Source organism: Lytechinus variegatus, chromosome 14 (assembly GCF_018143015.1).
Source record: "Lytechinus variegatus isolate NC3 chromosome 14, Lvar_3.0, whole genome shotgun sequence".
Classification (NCBI taxonomy): Eukaryota; Metazoa; Echinodermata; class Echinoidea; order Temnopleuroida; family Toxopneustidae; genus Lytechinus; species Lytechinus variegatus.
Window position 1 is genome coordinate 5,518,323 of NC_054753.1, and position 21,777 is coordinate 5,540,099.

The 21,777-nt window shown below is 37.0% G+C and overlaps 2 protein-coding genes across 3 annotated transcripts; one reads left to right on the forward strand and one right to left on the reverse strand.

Annotated features, from left to right (window-relative positions):
* Window positions 1-14,123, forward strand: LOC121427746. Of its 2 annotated transcripts, none has more exons than XM_041624291.1 (5): window positions 1-186; window positions 9,039-9,161; window positions 10,898-11,036; window positions 11,530-11,622; window positions 13,043-14,123. In XM_041624291.1, the coding sequence occupies exons 1-5, from the start codon at window positions 28-30 to the stop codon at window positions 13,231-13,233; spliced, it is 705 nt and encodes a 234-aa protein (XP_041480225.1). In that variant the 5' UTR covers window positions 1-27; the 3' UTR covers window positions 13,234-14,123. The 2 variants fall into 2 exon arrangements, with proteins under 2 accessions (XP_041480225.1, XP_041480226.1); XM_041624292.1 differs by lacking the exon at window positions 1-186 and adding an exon at window positions 4,421-4,716.
* A 5,376-nt stretch (window positions 14,124-19,499) lies between these two features.
* Window positions 19,500-21,193, reverse strand: LOC121428197 (beta-1,3-galactosyltransferase 1-like). The gene has a single exon (XM_041624803.1). The coding sequence runs from the start codon at window positions 20,924-20,926 to the stop codon at window positions 19,856-19,858; it is 1,071 nt and encodes a 356-aa protein (XP_041480737.1). The 5' UTR covers window positions 20,927-21,193; the 3' UTR covers window positions 19,500-19,855.
* Window positions 21,194-21,777: the final 584 nt, after the last annotated feature.

The window sequence follows — 21,777 nt, forward strand, 5'->3', positions numbered from 1 at the left end:
ATTTGATAGGCCCAATTGGCATATCGAATGTTGGATGGAATCATGACTGAAAGTTTTTGGAATGGTAGACGGGGTGATGAGAGCAATGTTCAATGGAAAGTTAAGAAAGTAAGAGCATTGCACGCCATGAAGGACCATGGAGAAGTCGAGCGAGTATATGATGAGTTTGCAGGATACTTTGATGAGGTAGGACATCCCTTATCCAGTCGTGCCAATAGAGATCCTTTGGAGATTTGGAGATTTTAGTGGTTAAGTATTTTTTCCCCTCTGATTAATATCCACCTGATACGCGAGTGAAGCGAGCGAGAGCAGAGTATTTTAATGACGAGTAATTTTGACCATAAAAGTAATGTTCATGTAATGAACAATACAGAGATAACTTTTGAATTACAAATGAGCAAGCAAAGAACGCAACCTGCAGTATTGTATGACTACTTTGATAACTGTGACAGATTATAGTCAGATTTATTTTAACATTGTATAATTTCATACTTGAGTGTGTGATAATGCAATGCTTTATAAAATGTACAATTGCATCTTTTGTGAAATATATTTTCCCACTGGAATTGAATCTAATGCCCCGTCTCGCTACCCTAATCATTTTTTTTGGGGGGGGGCATTTTGGCCATTTCACAAAAGCGGAAGGTTCGGGAAAAGAGAATATTCAAGGAAATTTCGGGAAATCCGAAAATTACAATTAAACAACAGTTAAACGTGGAAGCTATCAATATTCATGATATTCAGGTGACATTTTAATAATGTTTTACAGCCATACGTAGCTCAAATTTTCCGCTCGCGCTCCGCGCTCGCATTTGTAATTTTGTTCCTTTTTTTTTTAAAGAGGGCGTGAACAGAACAATGCTAAAATCCTTGATTAGGGCCACCTAGGCCGAATTTATTCTCGCTGTATTATTGCCCGATTTTCGTTTAAAATCAAACTTGAAAATTCCAGGAAATATCTATGAATTTCAGGACATTTGGGATTCAGTTTCGGAATTTATATTTGAGCTGTGTAAACACTGACTCCCATAATCCAAGGCATAAACCTGAGTGATATCGATTCAATAAGTATTCTCATTTATACCTCAGTTTATTGTTTGGAGACTTGTGATCGCACATAATTTTTAGTGCTAACAGTAATTGCAGAAAGCCGTATCGATATACTGTGCTTTGAATCTTGAACTGTGTAATGTAATTCTTCATTATACTGATATAAGCAGGCAAAACGGTTTAATTTCTGCTCCTTTATTTATTGTTCCCTTTATCTGTTTTATCAGTTTTATCGTATCCTTGTTGTTTTTTTTTATTGTGCATAACGTTTTTGTTTGATTAACCTTTAAGACCGACAGTGGCCTGTATCACTAAGCGCTAAGATGCGTCTTAAGCATCCATAAGTCCGGTTATAGGACTTGGTGTAAGATGCATCTTAGCGGGAGTTTCACAAAGACCACTAAGACGCGTACCGTACTTAGTACCCATTTAACTAATACCCTTTTTACACAGGCTAAAATTTCCTTAACCCCGTACTATATAGGTGGGGCTAAATGGCAAGCTTAGCCCACTTTCTTTTTACACAGCATTTTTGCAAAGTAGGCTAACCCCACCTATAGTACGGGAATATTTGGCCCTGCAAAAAAGCAGGGTTATCCCACCAATTGCGGTGCTAAGAGCAATAGTACGGGGTTTTAAGATCGCATGTGTAAAACGAAAGTGGGCTAAGCTTAACCCCGTACTATAGGTGGGGCTAAATGGCAATTTGGCCCCACCTATAGTACGGGGTTAAAGAAATTGTAGCGTGTGTAAAAAGTGTACGAGTGAAGTACTTGTACTACGAATGATCGACAAAAACCACTAGTCCGGGGTTAGCGAGTTTCGTGCGTAAAAAGCAAGCATTCCTTATCTGGGTTAGCAATAACAATTTGGCATAAGTGAAAAGAAAAAAAAAATAGTACGGGGTTAAGGATAGTACGGGGTTAGCGATAGTCCGGGGTTAAGAAAATCCTGTGTAAGCATACAGAGCGTAGCCTACGTACGTCTCGTCGAGACGAGACGTAGGATGTCATGTGGCCACAAACTGCAGGAGCGCTTCGACTTCGACCCTTGGAAGTCCTTGCTTCTTTTTCTAGGCGTTTCCTAAATTTTTTGAGGCAAATGCATATTGTTATTAATTTATTTTTATGAATTGCCCAACATCATGTCATTGCCTGTCTGTACACTACCAAATATGTTTATAGTAGAGAGGGGGGGGGGGTATAATGAGCACTATTTTTTGTACTCAACACCCCCCTCCTCCCTTGAGAAAAAACAAAAGGTAAAATTTTGGTTAATCTTTTGTTTTCGTCGAGGTATCAAATACAACTTCCACTGCATACATTTCACTTTCAACTTCTATATGTTGTCTTAAGAAAAAGGTTAATACCATACCTTCCCCATTATCCTCCTACAGTAGTCAAAATTATGTTAAAGTGACAAAATTACTCCTCCTTTCACTTTTTAGTCGCAGACGATGCAGACGAAAACTTGCGGGAAATTACTACTTTTTATCTTCACACAAGGTCGAAGGACACGAAATTAGGCTTCGTAGACTCAAAATCCAGACGTTTTATTGTTGAAGACGCGTCGCATACAGGACTTTAGTAAAGAACCCCTTTCATAAACCCAATTACTATGAATTAGGCGGCTAATAGCAGCATAATTTTGGTCGCAATTTACGACCAAATTATGCTGCTATTAGCCGCCTAATTCATAGTAATATTAAGTGTATGACGCGTCGAAGCGACACCCGTTACACTAAGTACTGTTTAGTGAAACAGGCCCAGGTCACACCGCCCGAGCGCTGTTGGAGCGGTCGTGGAGCGGAAAGAAAAAAATCATCACCACTCGCTACCGTTCACCATTCTCGATTTCGATTTTGTTTTGTTTTCGATTTTCCCCCAATTTTTTGAGCGAAATTCGACCCCCTCTCCCAACCGCTCCACGACCACTCCAACAACGCTCGGGCGGTGTGACCAGGCCTTTGAAAAGGCTGGAGATTTGCTTCCCTTTGGTATTGCGATTTCTTTGTGTATAATTACAATGCCCTAATTTGTGGAGAAAATAAAATCTATTAAAATAAATAGATTTTAATCTATTTTAATCTCACTACCAGTGAGATTTGTCATTGCATGCAGAGCCCACGACTACATATGTCAAGTTGAATGTTCGGTCTGCTGGCTGCCAAAAATAAATTTCAAAATTAATAGGATGCATATCATAATTATCTCTCCTCATCTCAGATCTGATTGAAGCTCTGAAAGGCCCAAACATTTTTTTTCTAAACTTCCTATTCGCACTTCGAAGTTTTCAAGTACTAGTATATAGTGAAAAAAAAATCAAGAAGAAAATGCAAGAAGGAAGAATAATATAAAAAAGGGTGTGTTTTGCTGCGTCATGTAAAGCTGTAGCAGAAAAAAATTATTTAAAAAAATATTGATGAAGGTTTGAAGAAAATCAATTAAAGATTATTATAATTTTAAGTTTTGGATTTGTGACGTCATAGCAGCTCTCCATATCTTATGTAATATAAAATGCAAGAATTTCATGTTTTTAATGGTTCCTGCATGACTTATTTTTGTTTCTCTTCTTGATCGGGTGTGAAATGATTTGTCTATTGATATACAAAAGCTACAGTAAAACCATTTTTAATTTTATGGGAAAAAGACATTTCAATTACCCCCCCCCCCCATTCGCTATGTACAAATGCTGCTCGCATGTTACGTCACATTTCACATAACAAAATTTCTAATAACTTTAAAAAAAAAAATTCTCAAACATTTGGTAATATTTTCTGTGTTTTTTTAATCACTTTTTTTGGTCAGGGTGAACTTCCCCTTCCAGTATTAAGGGTTGAAGTTAGTGTGTGGTGTGGAATTCATAATAGAGCGCCGGAACAATTGCCAAGGCGGAAACAATTATCATGTAACTGGCATCCTGGCGTATGCAGGATTTTTTTTAAAGGGTGGGGGGGCTCAAGCTTAAATGCTGAATGAAATAGGTCCTCACAAATAGGTCGTTTCATACCCCCCCCAAAAAAAAAAATCACCACGTAATTTAGGTCGTCCCGTACGTACCTCACAAAAAAGAGAAGAAATGGAAAAAAGCAGTTCAACAAACAATTGGAGGGGGGTCGAATTCTAAGGGGGAGTGTTTTGGGTATACAATGACTGAAAAGGGGTCGAATACCCCCCCCCCCCCGGCCCCCCTCTGCATATGCCAGTGTCTGGCAATTGGCATATACTTCGCAGTTAATTTGACCATGGACACGATGGATGTGTTCGCAACACATATGTGCTCACTGAACCCCCATAAAATATTCGTGACCTATATAGCACACACAATTATATAATCGTATTTGGGTACGAATGCCTTAATATCCCGCTGTACACACATCCATTGTCATTTGACAGAAGATAAAGAAAACACTGAAGTATGTTCGATCGAAATGGCAGCCTGGCGTTAGAATTCAATGTGTATGAAAGAGATGTGTGACTCGACCCGACCGTGGTGATGTGATATGTGCAGATGGCAGGGGAACATGACGGTACATCACATACTAGTAGCTATGTAGATGAAAGAGATGTAGGCAAGAAGGTAGACAAAGTACGAGCATTACACACACTAAAAAATCATCGAGAAGTAGAAGATGTATATGACGAGTTTGCAGGATATTATGACGAGGTGAGTGTACAACCATATTGTATATAATTCTCCTAAAATGGTAACAATATGCCAGTACATACATGTACACGGTCAATGAACAGGATCAATTGGAACACCGACAATATATGGTGTAGCTCAGCTCAAGGAGTATCTGATAGAGCAGGGAAGTGATATAGGTAGAAATAAATGCGTGGAGGTCTTCTTCTCCATACTAGGAATTTCCCAAGCATTTCTTCATGGTGAAATTTGACTTTCGTACTGTAGGCCCGGACTGTAGGTGCAGATAAGTCAACAGTGAAATAATTCACGAAAATATATATTTTACCATACCATTTTCGGGACCATTTGATCAGTGTTATGTGATTATGATCCCGGATATGATTTCGACAGATTCCACGCAGTAAGGGATTTTCAATCACGTCTGGGCCCTGATACATTGAATGAGTGTCTGGGCCCGTCCTACAAAGAGATACGATTGATCCAATCAATCTCAACTGTATGGAAATCCATCCATAACATAAGTTCTTTCTACAGGAAATGTGGAAAGATAATCACACTGAATCTTCAAGAGAACGATGAATATATATGCAAGTATCTAGAAAATATTTTGAACATATTTGCAATTTAGATGATGACGTTGTTGGCTGTCCATAGTTATGGTTGATTGAATCAATCGTAAATCCTCGTAAGACGGGGCCCTGGCCAATTCCACCAGACCTTACCGAATGGTTTAAATACGGTAAATGTAAGGTTTACACCGTTGGAATATTCACTTTTATTGCCCAAATAAAATAATAATAAACTTCATATTTTTCGTGTTTACTTTCAAGTTCTTGTGTACCTTATGCAGACTATTCACATTCATACCAAATCATCGAAAATTTCAAAACAAAAATACCAAGGTAAAGTGGAATTACGTTTCTTTTATCATACAAATATCAAATATTGCATCCCCAAACAACCATTAGGCCTATATAATCTAGTCATGCTTTGATTGAGTTACGTAAAGTCAAAGTGAAATGTTCGATGGCAACTGAGCGAGTCAATGGGAAGTCTTCGACTTTTAAATTCTAGTTCAGTGCCAGGATATTGCCATTTTTCATGAAAACAAAACAAAAGAAAATGAAAAGAGGGGAGCAAAGGGGAAAAGGAGGTGAAGAAGAAACAGAAGAAGAAAAGAAGGAATGAATGCAGAAGGGGCGAAAGAAGTGAATAAAAATGATGCTCAATGTATGCCCCCCCCCCTTCGATTGTTCTACACTAATGAATAACTTGATAGAGAGTATGCGGGATTTTGAAGTCTGCTGACGCTCATGTAGTTTGCTAGGCAAATGGAATAGTCCCATTATTGTTATCAATGCTGCCCCCCCCCCTACATGATTTACATGGAAGGGTATAAATAGAAGACTTGCTGGATGCATCCCCTCTGCCAACGCTTGTAGAAGTACATAGACGGATGACGTCACATTTAGGTGAAACAGAGAGGTTTCGCCAAACCCCTGATGAAAAGTAGAAGTACTTAAGAATTATTTGTTCTAGAAAGGTGTTACCAGTCACTTTCTTATTGCTTACTTTGTCCCAGCCCCTTATATATCCCAGAATTTTCTGAGTGCATGATGCGGAAAGTGAATGCATAATTTTGAAAGTGTTGTGGAGGTTGTTTTTTGTCGTTGAGGTATCTATCAGGCGCGGACCCAGATTCGGAATATACAGTGCGTATAAAAAAGAAGTAAAATTGTATATCAGTAATATCCTGAATGTTTTTCTGCATTTAACATCAGTAGCAAATGACGATATAACTTTGAAAAATCTTTCAGCTTGAGTGAGCACCACTTACTTTTGAAAAGTTTGTGAAAATGATTTGCGCAAAACTTGGAAAAAAGAATAAATGATGGGCGTAGAATATGAAGAAAGGCATGGACTTTAGCTAGGACGATTGATTTTAATACTGCTTTACTTGTTTCCTCGCCCAACACACTTCATAGAGCGAAATTGCGCCCCCCCCCCAAAAAAAAAAAAAAAAAAAACAGACCATCGTGATGATCTACTTAACACCGTGACGGAGCTGTGATTCACGTGAAATGACTTGGGTTTGATTTTCGTTGTCAAACTTGGGAAAAAAGTGGGGGAAAAATAGTAAATGAAATATGAAATATTGCCCCACTTTTAATTATAAAAACTTAGTGAAAGAATGCTGCCATGGAGATGTCTGAAATAAAGAAAAACATTACATCAAGGTATGTCCACAGATCCAGCTGTCACAAGAAGGTAAAGGTTGTGCTGCCTGGGGTTAAAATGTTAATTAAGGCAATGTTAGGGGCCAAAGTTGTGAGAAAATGTTTCAATGTATTGGTTTTATTTTAATTCGTTAAAGCGAAAAAGAAATGTATGAGAAATGTACCGCACGGTCAGTTTGTTTTCGCCTTTTTCCTTGACACAACTTGAAAATGAGCATTTCTGCGAACTTTACAAAGATGGACAGTGCTCACTGAAGTGTAACATTCAGCCAAATTTCCACTTAAATTTGATAGATGAGACCTTAACCCAAGAATATATGTTAAAATATTATCCCCATGTCGTATATTTTTTTACTTCCCAGGACGTTTTACAAAGTGTAAACCTTATGCCGAATATACCTGGAAAGTGTGACAAGCAAAAATAAAGATAGAATACATTCCGCTTTTAAAGGCTCGGTCCCACTTGTGCAGAGAGGATGTAAAAGCGGAAAAGAATCTTGCCATCCGTTTGAAAACGTTATGTATCCGTTTTGTTCTCTTTGCATACGTATTCAACACGCTCTACAGTGCGTATCAAAAAAAGTTTACACTTTGAAAAAGCCCTGGAAATAAAAAAATGTACAACATGTGGGTAATTTTTTCACATATAATCTTGGGTTTGGGTCTCATCTATCCAATGAAAGTAAAAGTTTTGACAGAATGTTACACTTGAGTAAGCACTGTCCATTTTTGTAAAGCTCGCAGAAATCTGTTTGCGCAGAAATGCTCCTTTTCACGCTGTGTGTCAAGGGGAAAGGGCGAAATCAAACTTACCGTGCGAAACATTTCTCATACATTTCCCTTGCACTTTTAGTCAAATGAAATAAAACGGATACATTCAAGCATTTTGTAACAATTTTGCCACCCAAATTGAAATTTCAACACTTAGTAAGCACAACCTTTACCCTCATTATGTGCCAGCTGGATCTGAGGACATAACTGAATCCGAGCAAAAATTCATATCAGACATCTCGGCATTTTTTCACGAAGTTTTATCATTTAAAGTTGGTTTACATTTCAATTTTCATTTAATACTTGTTTCTCGACACTTTTTGCAAGCTTGACAATGCTTAACAAAATGGAAATCAAGCCTAAGCCATGCCATGTAAATCACAGCTCAGTGTAAAGTAAATATCGTCATGATGGCCTCGGTGTGTGGGGGAGTGGGGTTGGGCGCAATGCACTCGTCAAAGTGTTTTGGGCAAGGAAACAAGTTAAAAATGGTAAAAGATATCTTCAAATCAATTTTACTAGCTAAATTCCATGCGTTCTTCATGATTGGATGTCTACTTTTATTCGCATAACTATTCCAAAGTTCTGCGCAAATCATTTTTCACTAGCTTTTCAAAAGTAAGTCGTGCTCACTCAAGCGGAAATATTTTTCGACAGTTATATCGTCATTTGATTAAATGGATCTGTACCAATGTTAAAATGTAGAAAAATCTTCAGGATATTACAAATGTATAATTTGGCAGGATTTTTTCAAAGTGTAAACTTTTTTTTTGATACGCACTGTATATCAAATCGAGCATCCGTCCACTGTGATTTCATTGTTCGCCCATTTTGTCCATTGTCTGGAACTGATGAAAAACGGATGGAGCCACCCCGAAATTCTGCTTGTCCGTTGCTCCGTTATGAATATGTTTTGTGTCCGACAGCCAGTTGGACCAGGTACCCGGTCGTTGAAAATTTGGTAGTGCGACACCTCACAGGATACATGGGAAAACGTTATAGGCGGAGTTGCATGTTATTTTATTTCATTTATTTTTTTTAATTATCGCCACGCGATACGTAAAAGGGAAATGGCTTGGATCCATGGGTCCTTGCTTCGGTTGCTTCCGGAACTGCTTGTTGCTGCCGGCGAAGAAACAAAATAATCTTGTCGATATACAGGAAGATGTACTTGGATCTAGTATTAGATTAAACAAAAAAACTTCAGGAATTATGTTTTGAGAAATTTCGGCTTAACATTTCAGATTTCATAAAACTCGTAGTAAAGGAAATCGCTGCATTAATTACGCATTTTTAATCATTCTCTTTCACCTTTCTCATCTTATACTGCAGTTTGTGTTATCTTTGGAATATTCCGGACCATACTTCACTTCAAGAACAGTGGCCAGGATAGAACCGAGGAAGGATGCAAAGATGCTGGATGTTGCGTGCGGGACAGGACTGCTTGGTGATGAGGTGGGTAACGGTACCAATTCCTTTCCGGATCATTCCTGGTGAGACAAAATGTACACCTGTCCACCAACTCCCTCCCTATTCTTGAAATATTCGCCGTTTGTCGTTCCATGCAACAAAGATATTGAATATAGAGTTAACCATCTAAGTTTATAGCAAAATTTTCATGAGCTGAGCTTTCTATACTCCTACCTTAAGAAAGGAAACATTTTGACAGTTTAATATTGCTGCTCACTTGTTCTTTTATATTTATTATATGAAAATTTGGTGTATTCAAAAATTTTCTACCAAGAACTAAAACAATTGGATTGACAAGGGATTAACTGCATGCGTTATTTATTGCCGCAACTTATTTAATCATCATACATAAACAAAAATATTTGTATCCGTTGCAAAAAAAAGTAATGATAATGATTCATATGTTGTGAAAAAACAATTAGACAATTTGGGCAACACATTGTATATGTTTTAAATATGTATAATATTTTTTAATGTAAATAAAATCATCTACACAACAAGTGAATCAATTATGATTTTTGTCTCACCTACGAAGCAGAGTGAGACTATAGGCGCCGCTTTTCCGACGGCGGCGGCGACGGCGGCGGCGACGGCGGCGGCGGCGGCGGTGGCGTCAACATCGAAATCTTAACCTGAGGTTAAGGTTTTGAAATGTCACCATAACTTAGAAAATATATGGACCTAGTTCATTAAACTTTGACATAAGGTCAAATATGTATCACCAAACATCCTGCATGAGTTTCATGTCACATGACCAAGGTCAAAGGTCATTTAGGGTCAATGAACTTTGGCCGATTTGTGGGTATCTGTTGAATTACAATCAAAACTTTAAAAGTTTTTGGATCTGATTCATGAAACTTGGACATAATAGTAATCAAGTATCACTGAACATCCTGTGCAAGTTTCAGGCCACATGATCAAGGTCAAAGGTCATTTAGGGTCAATGAACTTTGGCCGAATTGGGGGGTATTTGTTGAATTACCATCATAACTTTGAAAGTATGTTGGTCTAGTTTATAAATCTTGGACAAAAGAGTAATCAAGTATCACTGAACATCCTGTGCACATTTTAGGTCACATGACCAAGGTCAAAGGTCAATGAACTTTGGCTAAATGGGTTATCTGTTGAATTACCATATAACTTTGCAAGTTTATTGATCTGACTTTTGAAACTTGGACATAAGTGTAATCAAGTACCGGTATCACTGAATATCCTGTGCAAGTTTCAGGTCACATGATCAAGGTCAAAGGTCATGTGAAGTCAATGAATTGTGGCCACATTGGGGTAATTGTTGAATTACCATCCTATCTCTGTAAGTGTATATGTCTAGTTCATAAAACGTTGAAATGAGAGTAACCAAGTATCACTGAACATCTTGTGCGAGTTATAGTTTTCAAAGTCAGCAATTAATGCTGCTATGTTGAATCGCGTGATGCAGGTGAGACGGCCAGAGGCATTCCACTTGTATGTAATAACATAAAAAGCAAAATGGGGATATGACATCATCACCCCATTTAATGAATATTCATGATGATGTCCATATCTTTTCACAAAGCAAATGATAAACTTTAAAATTCGAAAATGTCGTTATTTGTTGTCTGATTATGATGAAAAATTTTCAGCGTTTTGCTCAGTGAATTTTGCTCTATGTATTTTTAGATATGAATATTTTTAGCTCGGACTATCCCCTTTAACTCGTTGTCAATATATTGTATTTGTAGTTACACAAACTGGGATACACAGAGATTGTTGGAGTAGACCTGTCAAAAACATCCCTTGATGTTCTGGCAAAGAAGGGATCATACAGATGTGCCTTTCATGCGAACTTTGGACCAAACACTCCTTTGGATTTTGACGATGGTAAGTCATATAATACATCAATTTATTACACTTCAGGCGAGAGTTTTATTAGTAATTTTCCAGATGTGATGGCTGTCATTGATTGTGATTAGCTGAGAGGTAAAGTTCCTATGGTAACTGCATGCTCCCCAGAACTTCAGAAATTGAACTGTTGTCTCATTATTAGTTTTCATTTACACTGAGTTCGAATGCCAAACAAAACACGGGAGTATGTAGTTTTGAAATACTTCCATTTAAAAATGAATAGCCATCTCACAGCAAGTGACTTCTGGCGTTCAGACTGGTAGGCTGGGGCACCCCTCCCCACAAATGATGAATACATAAATGAATAAAATAAATAAATAAATAAATAAATAAATAAATAAATAGACAAATAAATATATAAATAAGTAAATGAATAAATAGCATGTGTACTAGTAATGCACTGTTTAACATCTTATATTGTTTATTACATCATCATAATTAGATTAGTTTTTTCAAACTACTCTTTCAGGTTATTTCGATGTCGCCATGAGCACTGGAAGCTTCCTCCCTATGCATCTGAATGAGAAATGTTTACCTGAGATGATACGTCTTGTACGAAAAGGTGAGTACATCTTCTTTGAATATAAGGTAGTTTCCTTTCCATTGCAATATCTACAATAAACAGCGCCCCCTTCCAATGTTGAGATGCCCCCATGGAGCGACTGAATGAATAATCATCGCTATGATTGGTTCTCTGGAATATTTCCCGGTTTTCTTAATACATTATTATTGTTGTCGTATGTAACTGATTTATTATCCGATATGGTCCACTGATAATCCCGTTGTAGTAATGAGATAGTCCAACATGGATTGAAAAGTCTTTACTTGAAAATCCACAAGGGATAATCGGCCCGCTGTACCCGTACTGTTGGATGTCAGTCTCAACATTATGATCCGTGAATATCAAAGTCTTTCGTGTGCCGTCGCCATCCTCCATGTATTTTCAGAGTGTATTAAAAAGATCGCCCACTTTCGACAATCAAGGAAATAATATAAATCCTTTCTCTATCGGGTATTTCCATAGAGAGTCATCCCGAGTGGGCATGTCAAATATATTGCTGTACACACGCGTGACCAAGAAACTTCCAAACACCCCCTAAACGAATTATTCTCTTTGTGCAAAATAACCCCCATAACAAGTTTTTCTTGGGCCTTATTTACACATTTTGGCCCCTAAACAAGATGTCGCCAAAATATGACCTCCGGGGAAAAGCTTGGGGAAAAAACATACCCTAGATACGTTTGACTAGTCTTCAAAAAAACTTGGGGGAAAAAACATGTTTGACCCCGCGATTGACCATTGATCATTCAAAACCACCCTTTTTTCTTGAAAATCGGTGTTTTTATACCCTTAACGAGTCCACGCGCCAACCGCGTCCAAAACTGAAAAACGCCCCTTTAAATGCGTTTTTTTTTGTCACGCGTGTTTACAGCAATATATTTGACTGCACCCCCGGGAGAGTTGTTAGTATAGATCTATGGATATTTCAAAAAAAAAATCTTCCAAAAAACAGAAGAGGGCTTCTACAATGAACAATCAGTTTTATTTTCTACATATTATGTCTTCTACATGATGTAAAGGTCTATTCTAATTTGGTGAGTTCTTCCTATCATAAAAAGGGCCCATGCCATGTTCTAATCAGTACCCTCTTTTTCTCCTTAAAGTATAATAGTTTTCGTCGTTTACAAAATAACTTGTAGGCCAGCAACATTACAGAAAGAGTTGCATGTGATGACATTCCAAGGAAGTAAAGTGCAACTTCATTTCCTCCAGATCAGAATGGCTGCACATTGTTTGTGTCGTTAGTTGTTGTTGTTCTAGGTTTCTGACTAAGCATCACATATATGGTTTCATAAGATTGTTTAATATGTTAAAAAAAATACAATTTTCATCAGCTTTAAGAATATTTCGGATTTACTTCAATTGTAATATCTTTCCAATCCTTTCTCTCTCTCTCTCTCTTTCTCATAATTTACTGCAGGAGGGTACATCATCATCACAACTCGGAAGTACATATTCGAAGGAGAAACGGGCGATATGAAACTCAGACCTGGTCTCATCCAATTAACAAAAGATGGCGCTCTCACCAAAATAGCTCATGAGGAAAATTTGTATGAGAAGGACGGAGATGATCACGTGATTGGAATAACATTGATATATCAAGTTATGTGATGTTCCAAAGAGTTTCGATGAAAGCATGAGAATAGAATAACTTGAAGTATCCAACCTCGATGTTTTAAAGGCAAATTGAGTGCATATCTAAAGATATAAAGATACGAATATTAACTGTGGATTGATATTATAATTATTACAAGAGAGAGATGCGGCAAGCAGTTTTACCCCCCCCCCCTTCGTCCCAATAGGGCTAAATAACTTGGTGGGTAAAAGAAATATTGCCGGGCCAAGAACTGACGTAAAACTTAACCTTAACCTCTCACCAGCGTCGTGCCCAGGATTTTCCAAAAGGGGGCAAATTTTTTGGAGGATATTTAGTTTCAAGTTCAAAAGAGGGGGCACACGTCTGATTTCATTGCATTGTAAAATTACAAATTATAAAAAGGGGGGCACGTCCCCTGGATCAGTTGTGATACTCTGAGGTACGCTAGTGCCTCTCACACACAGAATGTTATGCGGGACCTGCCAAAGGCTTTCCCATCTGAGTTTGGTTGTAGAGTGTTTCATGAAGAGTTATTTTAGTGATATGCACTGACAGGAGTCATTAGCTACTGCAAATCCGTGTATCTGATTTGCTGAACGTAATAAAAAAATGACAACTCTTTAATTCTACTTCGGTTGTATACCTAAACAATCTCTTTGCCTGGTCCAAATATTTCCAGAGCAAAACACTCTGGCCGGTCAAAATTCTCTAGATAAGAAAGTAACCGTGGTAAAAGATCCCCCGCAACGAGCATATGCCTTGCTCAAGTTCTCTACTTGAGTATTTTCCTGTAATACTGTGAAAACTAAACAAATCAATGAACTAAAATTAAATTAGTACATGGGACGGAAAATGAACATTAATGTTTTTGTATTTTTGCAATAAAGATTTGTTTAATATTCCATATCATGATCTATGTAGACTTATTCAGATAGAGTATTACAGAGCTTGAACCCCTTGAACGTATTAATAAAGAAGTTGCCATGCGCCGGACGCGCGTTCCCGGACACCGGGGGATGTATAGACGGCAGGTCGTAAAGGGATAAGATTTCTGTCCCCCTTCCCACGGGTGACGGGGGACATACTGAATGGCCTGTAAGACCCTCTTCACTCTTTTGCATGTCCCCCGTCCTTTGATAATAGTTTGCTGGTGCTATATAGGTTGACGGTTAAATCACAAAAAGAAGCCAAATTAGTCTGAACAACTTCGTTTTAGCGGAGTAGCACGACTGTTCGAGCGTGGCTTTAATGCTTGGTCCCCACTGCACTTATACCTTGGTCACATTTGCTCAACGGCGGCCATATACGGCGAGTCGAAAATAGTCGTTTTATTAATTTTAATTCATGCCACCTGTAGTTGGTACATACAATGTTAAAACGACTGTTGTTGACTCGCCGTACGGCCGCCGTTGAGCAAATGTGACCAACGTATTACGGATGCAGAGAGGATGAAAAAAACAGAAAAGAATCTTGCCATGATCCGTTGGAAAACGTTATGTATTCCGCTGTGTAATCTTTGCATACGATCGTCAGTGGCTTACACAATATTTTTTAAGAAGGGGGGGGGGGGGGTGGTCAAGCTGAGACAAATGGTCTTCACCATAAATTTTAGGTCGTTTCGTACCCAAAACAAATTTGACAAGCAGAAAAAAGGATGAATTTTTAGGGAGGGTTTTGGTATCAGCAAATTAAGTGGGGTTGAAGGCCTGTATTTTTTATAAACGGCCCTTTGAGGGGCATGGTAAAATGCAATTGAGTAACAACAAGAAGAGGTTTTTTAATGCTTGAAATACTATTAGAGGCTGTTTTTTATACAACAAACATAACGACAAAAACCAATGAAAAAAAATATATGCAAGTAACTTGTCATAAAAAAAATATGAACTATGTACACTATAATACCAATTTGAAAATTGGTGCATTAACAAAAGGAAGGATAATCAAATCCCTTGAATTTCAACAAGATGCCTTTACAAAATTTTGAAAGATTAGATTTAACATTGAATAGCTGATAACACTCATAATGACATTGATATTAATAATGATTCTTAATATTACTTCTTACGTGCTCATCATTGGAAAAGGGACATACTAAAACCCCGGACTAAAACATAGTGACATTCATTACCTTGAACATTAAGGTTGCACAAATATATTTCAAGAAGTTGGGCAGATGAAGAACAGCATTTAGCGACTGACAGATTATGGTTATACCACATCGAAGTCTACAGAGAGATGTTCTATCTCCTTATGAGATATTGAGTGGATTCATCTTTAAAAGGTCAAGTCCACTCCAGAAAAAAGGGTTATTTGAATCAATAGAGAAACATCAAGCAATCATAATGCTGAAAAATTCATCAAAATCGGATGTAAAGTAAAAAAAAAAGTTATGGCATTTCAAAGTTTCGCTTATTTTTTTTTACAAAACAGTTATATGCACAATTCAGTGACATGTAAAATAACGAGAGAGTTGATGATGTTCCGTACTCCCTTTTTTTTAATTGATTGAATTGAACGATATTTCAATTTCACAAATTTGACAATAATTACCAACTAGGCTGAACCATAAAGGGTTTAAAGCCTGTGTATAGCTTTGGTAAAGGGTCAATAATGTGATTGATAATCGAATATCATCTAATATGACAGTCTTACTGAAGCGTAGAGACCGTTAAATATTTTTCCAACTGCACTTCTCTGAGAAATTTTCAAATATTCAAATCTTGGATATATAGCGCCCTCTCTCGGCGATGCTTATTTAAATTTAAAAAATGAGCATTCAAGCATTTATCTTACAAATTTAGTGATTAGATATCTAAAAGTTACAGACAAAGAACATATCTTGAAAGTTTCAGCCCATTCCATGATTTGGAATAGGATTTGATTGAAAGACAAAAACACACAGATATTTTAATTTGATCGGGTGACCCGATCAAGTTAAATTTCCATATAAAATCGCAAAATTTATCCTGTAAAACACATTTTCATTTCATATCCTCCACATCATAACTGTTATAGGGCATATCCATTCATATTAGCTAGCAATGAATTGGAATAGTGATAGGTGCATTTTGGTGGATTTACCAAAACTATACACAAGCTTTAAACAATTGCAATTACACATAGTCAGGGAAGAACAAAACGTTTTTTTTTTCACAAGACAATGAGGGGAAAATGAGAAGTGTTCATATTTCAGATAATAAATTACAAAAGAAATAGTGAGTGGTTGATGCCATCAGTCTCATTTGCATACAGAACAGGATGTTCATATAACTGTTTAGCGAAATTAAGAGAAACTTTAAAATGACATAACTTTCTTAGTTTACATCCGATTCTAAAGACATTTTCGTCATTTTGATTGTTGCATTTTTCTCGTTTTATTCAAATCAACTATGTTTGGATGGACTTGTCCTTAAATTGTCGATTGTAAAAACGCAACTTTTATACTGTTGTTGCTCATCACCCGGAGCTCAATAGCTTACAAGAACTTGGCCATGACAAAGCCTACGTTATAGTCCATGGTTATTACAAAGGTTATATCCGCTTGAACACCACGTGAGTATGATAACAATGAGTCGATTTATTATATGATTCCAATGCCTTTTTACTATTGTTATAAATTTCACTATAACGCAATCAAATTCCTACGTTTCACTTTATTACATAGATTATATCCGCTTGAACATCACGAGAGTATGGCGATGAGTCTATTTGTGAATTATACAGTGCGTCCCAGAATAAACGAAACCGAGATTTAGCGATCATTTATCATAACTAAATCATAAATAGAATAGACAAATGACCTATCAACTTGAAGCTTAGAAACTCCTCTTTCATCTGATATTACTTAGATTATTTCTTATTCACGCATGAGTGAGCAAAAACAATTTGAAGAAAGGATACCAAAAACTCATTTGGCGGGGGGGGGGGTATCTGGGTTTCAAAGGAAAACCATATTTCTGAAAAGGTCAATATCTGCTCTTTAATTTGGTACCAAAATTACAGAAAATGGTCAAGAAATAAAAAAGTTCTGGTCATTTGAAATAAGGCTGGTATTTCCATAATTTCATGAGATAAACGTGTTTTCACCAGTTTCCCACAGAAGCTTTCGCATGGTGAACAAAATATTTAATTCATGGCTGATCTTCAACAAAAGTGTTCAGTGAGTTTGAAAACCAGCCTGGAGAACCTCTTCATTTTATGAAATTATTGAAATTCAAGCCTTATTTCAAATGACCAGAACTTTGTTATATCGTGACCATTTTCTGTAATTTAGGTATCAAATTAAAGAGGAGATATTGAACTTTTCATAAATGTGGTTTTCTTTTTGAAACCCAGATACCCCCTGCGAAATGAGTTTTTGATATCCTTTCTTCAAATTGCATTTGCTCACTCATGCGTGAATGAGAAATAATCTAAGTAATATCAGATGAAAGAGGAGATTCTAAGCTTTAAATTGGTAGGTCATTTGTCTATTTTATTTATGATTAAGTAATGATAAATGATCGCTAAATCTCAGTTTCGTTTTTTTCTGGGACGCACTGTATGATTCCAATGCCTTATGGTTAGGAATTTCACTATAAAGCAATCAAAAGGTCCTTTAATTACAGTGACGAGACGGGAATCATACTTGACATCTTTGGCAGCGGATTAAAATTAATTTGTTCAAATATATGTCGATCCAATCTTCAAATTCAGTGTATACTGATGGCATTGGTCGAATCAATGCCTTGATTTGAACAATTAGGATACAAATATTTCCCTTATGTTTGCAATTTCATTTATCATATACTTAAAATGTAATGAAAATTTAAATGTAAACGGTAAAGGAAGTTCGATGTTACAAAACCTCTGAATATGAAATCAAATATTATTCAATATATGTATGTAATATTTTCTTTTTCATTATTGTGCAATTTCCAGGTGAGTTTAACCATGGTGTTGTTTCTATGAGAATAAGACAAAGCGGAGACCCCCCCCAACCCGGCCCTGCATAATCATGCAAGAGTGGAAAAAATAACCATAGAGCTGTACCGTAGCTCCATGGAATAATATCACGAGCGCCCGTGTGCTTCTGTTTCTCTTTCTCTTTATGGTAACTCACGTAGAACTCGGCAGGGCAGCTTTTGGTAGTAAACAAAAAAGTTGGTATATAACCAATTACCTAGGAAACATTTTACGTCAGGTTAATCAATAATAGTGGCTAAAGTTTATTAGACGACATACATGTGTATTACTCTCGGTTCTTTATTCAATTCAGTATTTATTTCCAAATACATTAAAAAGAACAGAACGAGAACAAAATTATGTATACACAAAGAAAATATAAATAACATAAAACAAAGCAAAACGTATCAACAGAACATAACTGAAACAAATAGTGGTGATGATAAAATTGTGGTTGGCACATATTTATAAAAAACATAGATGAACAAAACAATGAATGGAAATTGGGCATGCACAAAAAAGCCATTATGATGTGTAGTTCTGAGAGAAAGCCGATGTGTACAGAAAATTTGAACAGCACCAGCTCGCTTTCCCGAATCCCTATACCAACATTCTGAACTATAGTCATGATAGTTATGTGGACTCGTGTTCGCAATTCAATAAAATTTCAAATTAAGAAAATCTCTTAAAAAATACATATTGATTTTACTATTTAGGTTGACATCAAAGGCTCAACATAGGAGTAGAATAAATATGCCTTCACATGATAGTCAATAAAAGACGAAATGTCTTATCTCCAATGGGGCGCTTAGCCTTTACTGCACATTGAAAAAAAATATATATAAAAGATTCAGAAAGGCTAATTGAGCGCAAGGAAAAATGTCCAGCAAAGCACTTATTATGTAATCCGCCACCCCAAACCAACAATACGTCGTCAAAATTGATTTTGGGATTTTTAGTGGGCTTGGCAAAAAGCACATATTAATCAAGCATTAAAATAATGACCCACACCAGTGCATGTCGAAGATAATCAGTGAGAGGTTCAAATAATAAGGATAAAAACAGATATTTGAAATTTAGGGTTTGGTGAAGCATGACATTTCATTAAGCAATCTCAGTAAAACGCACAAGTACATGTTGTCTGGAAGAAATGACAAAGGAATCTAGTATCTCGTCTATTGTTTAGATTTACAAATCTAAATTTGGGCAGTATGAAAAGAGTTGCCCTTTAAACGAAATAATTTTCTCACATTAATTAAAAAAATATATGTATTTGTATTAATTATTTTGGCTATTGACCTATTGTTGCTTTAACAGATGGTTAATAATATTGGTAGACTGCAGGTAGAGTGGTGATCAGAGCAGACGTAACTGAGATTTCTGCCATTATGGCGGTTTCAATCACAGTCTCCGCGTGCCCGATTAGCAATGTTTTTTTTTTCGATTCAGGATAACAATTCTTCCTTTAAATTGTGAAACTTTTTTCTGTCTGTTTTCGGTGACAGGCTAGCTAACCCTAATATATCACCGAAGAGTTACCATGATCTTATGCTGCGCACCATCGTTATACTTCCCGTTGTATATCGAGTTTGTTTGGTGACCGGGGACGATATCCGATTATTGACTTATTGGATGTATAAATCTCTTATTTCTGTATATGCTCATTTGCTTTTCTGTCGCAGATTTATATGCTTAAAAAGATATTTTTCCAAATCGCCAGAGAATGTACATTTCAGTTTCAGATAAATGTGGTATAGCTATGCATTGATTAAACTTATCGACACCATTGCGTCCGGATTCGTTATAATTGATTTTCTTCGAGAAGGATCCATTATCAGGAGTCTGGATCAATGTGATGCCAAGTTTTTGAAGACATAATCCAATATAAACATTTGTATTCATAACAAATGGGATGCTAAAGGAAACTTGGTAAATAGCTTCCACAACGTCAAAGGACAGTATATACCCTGCGCCGTAGAAAAAGGGTGGTAAAGTTCCATTAGGATGTAGGATATCAGGGGGTATATTGAAACGCATATTGTCACGCAATGCTTGAACATCTGTTACTACATCCCCCAATAGGAAATGTTTCTGGTCATGATCCCCTCTGAGGCGTTTGAGAAGAGTCCTTTGGTTCACCATGCTCCGCTCTTCAATTTTCATGACGTAGAGGGCGTGACGGCAGTGGTCCTTCACCCATCGAAACCCCATGATAATTTTCCTTGTTTGATTTGATTTGGAATCTACGAACTCGGTCGACTGTACGATGTCACCATAGTAGTACATCTCACCGTTGATGGCATCTTGGGTTACGTAATCGTGTGCGTCGATGTCGCCGATGAGGAACACGGTCCTGACCGAGCCTTCTTCCAGGACTGGCCAGTTTGTATCGTTTGCGTATGAGTCTCGAATCGCTTCTCTCAAAGAAATCTCTCGTGGAGTTGACATTACCAGAAACAGGAGAAATATTGGTTCTTTTTTACCACCCTCACCCATACAGATGTTACGAGGATTGTGGATATAGCCATACTCTTCGCCAGGTATGCGTTCAAAGTAACGAATATTTACATCACCATTAATCTTTCTGCTTTGATGACGATGGGCAGGTTCAATTTCCGCTCCAACTGAAGTGATACACGCATCCATTATTATCAAGGATCGTAGTGACGTGATAACGATGATGACGAGGACAATCATGGCGATGATGCGCATACTGTACCGATGATACCTGCTCAAAAAATTCACTGATAGAGGAACCAACATATCGAAGAATGCAAAATAGACAAAACTGGCATTTCCAATTAAAATTCAACAAACACACCGTAAGGTATGGAGTCTCGATTCTAAATGCAGTATATATATCCCGGTATTGATTTGATTTTTAGTTGCACGGACCAGCCGGTATACTACAGGCGTTCCGACAGTAGACTCATTAGGAATACACATTCTAATATCAACAGAAAGTGTGACACCTAATCAATCACTCAAACATACCGTGCAAACAGGATTTATATAAATAGCGTATAGTTATAGTAGGATAAGCCAGTTTACCACCCCCCCCCCCCCCACCCAAAGAAAGATGTTCCACGACCTAGAAAAAAAATGATTTTTTTAACGATAAAATATTCTGAATATTTTGTCAAAATCTCTCTCATTAGATTATAAGAACATTTTTTTTAATTGCTTGGTTGCGACTCTTTTAGAAATAGCTAATGTGCCTCACGCCATGTTGTGCTACCTCAATATTTCTAGATCAGTGAGCCCTCACTGAGGCTCACTGAAGCCCTTACTGAGGCTATAAATGGGCATATTATTGCTATCATTATCATCATGTACATATACACTCCTCCCTACACTACTCTCCCTTAATCATTATCAGGTATCGAAAGTAAAATCAACATGTATGCAGATGCCTTACTTTTTAAAGCCAGGTCAAGTTATGAACTAGAATCAAATAAAGGCGGATTAGAAGAAGTATATAATTGATTAATAACTCAAAAGTTAACACTAAATACTAGTAAAACAAAATACATGATAATTGGTTCTAAGCAGCGACTCCATATTAAAAAAATGTTAAGATTTCTATTGGAAATGAGGAAATTGAGAGAGTATCC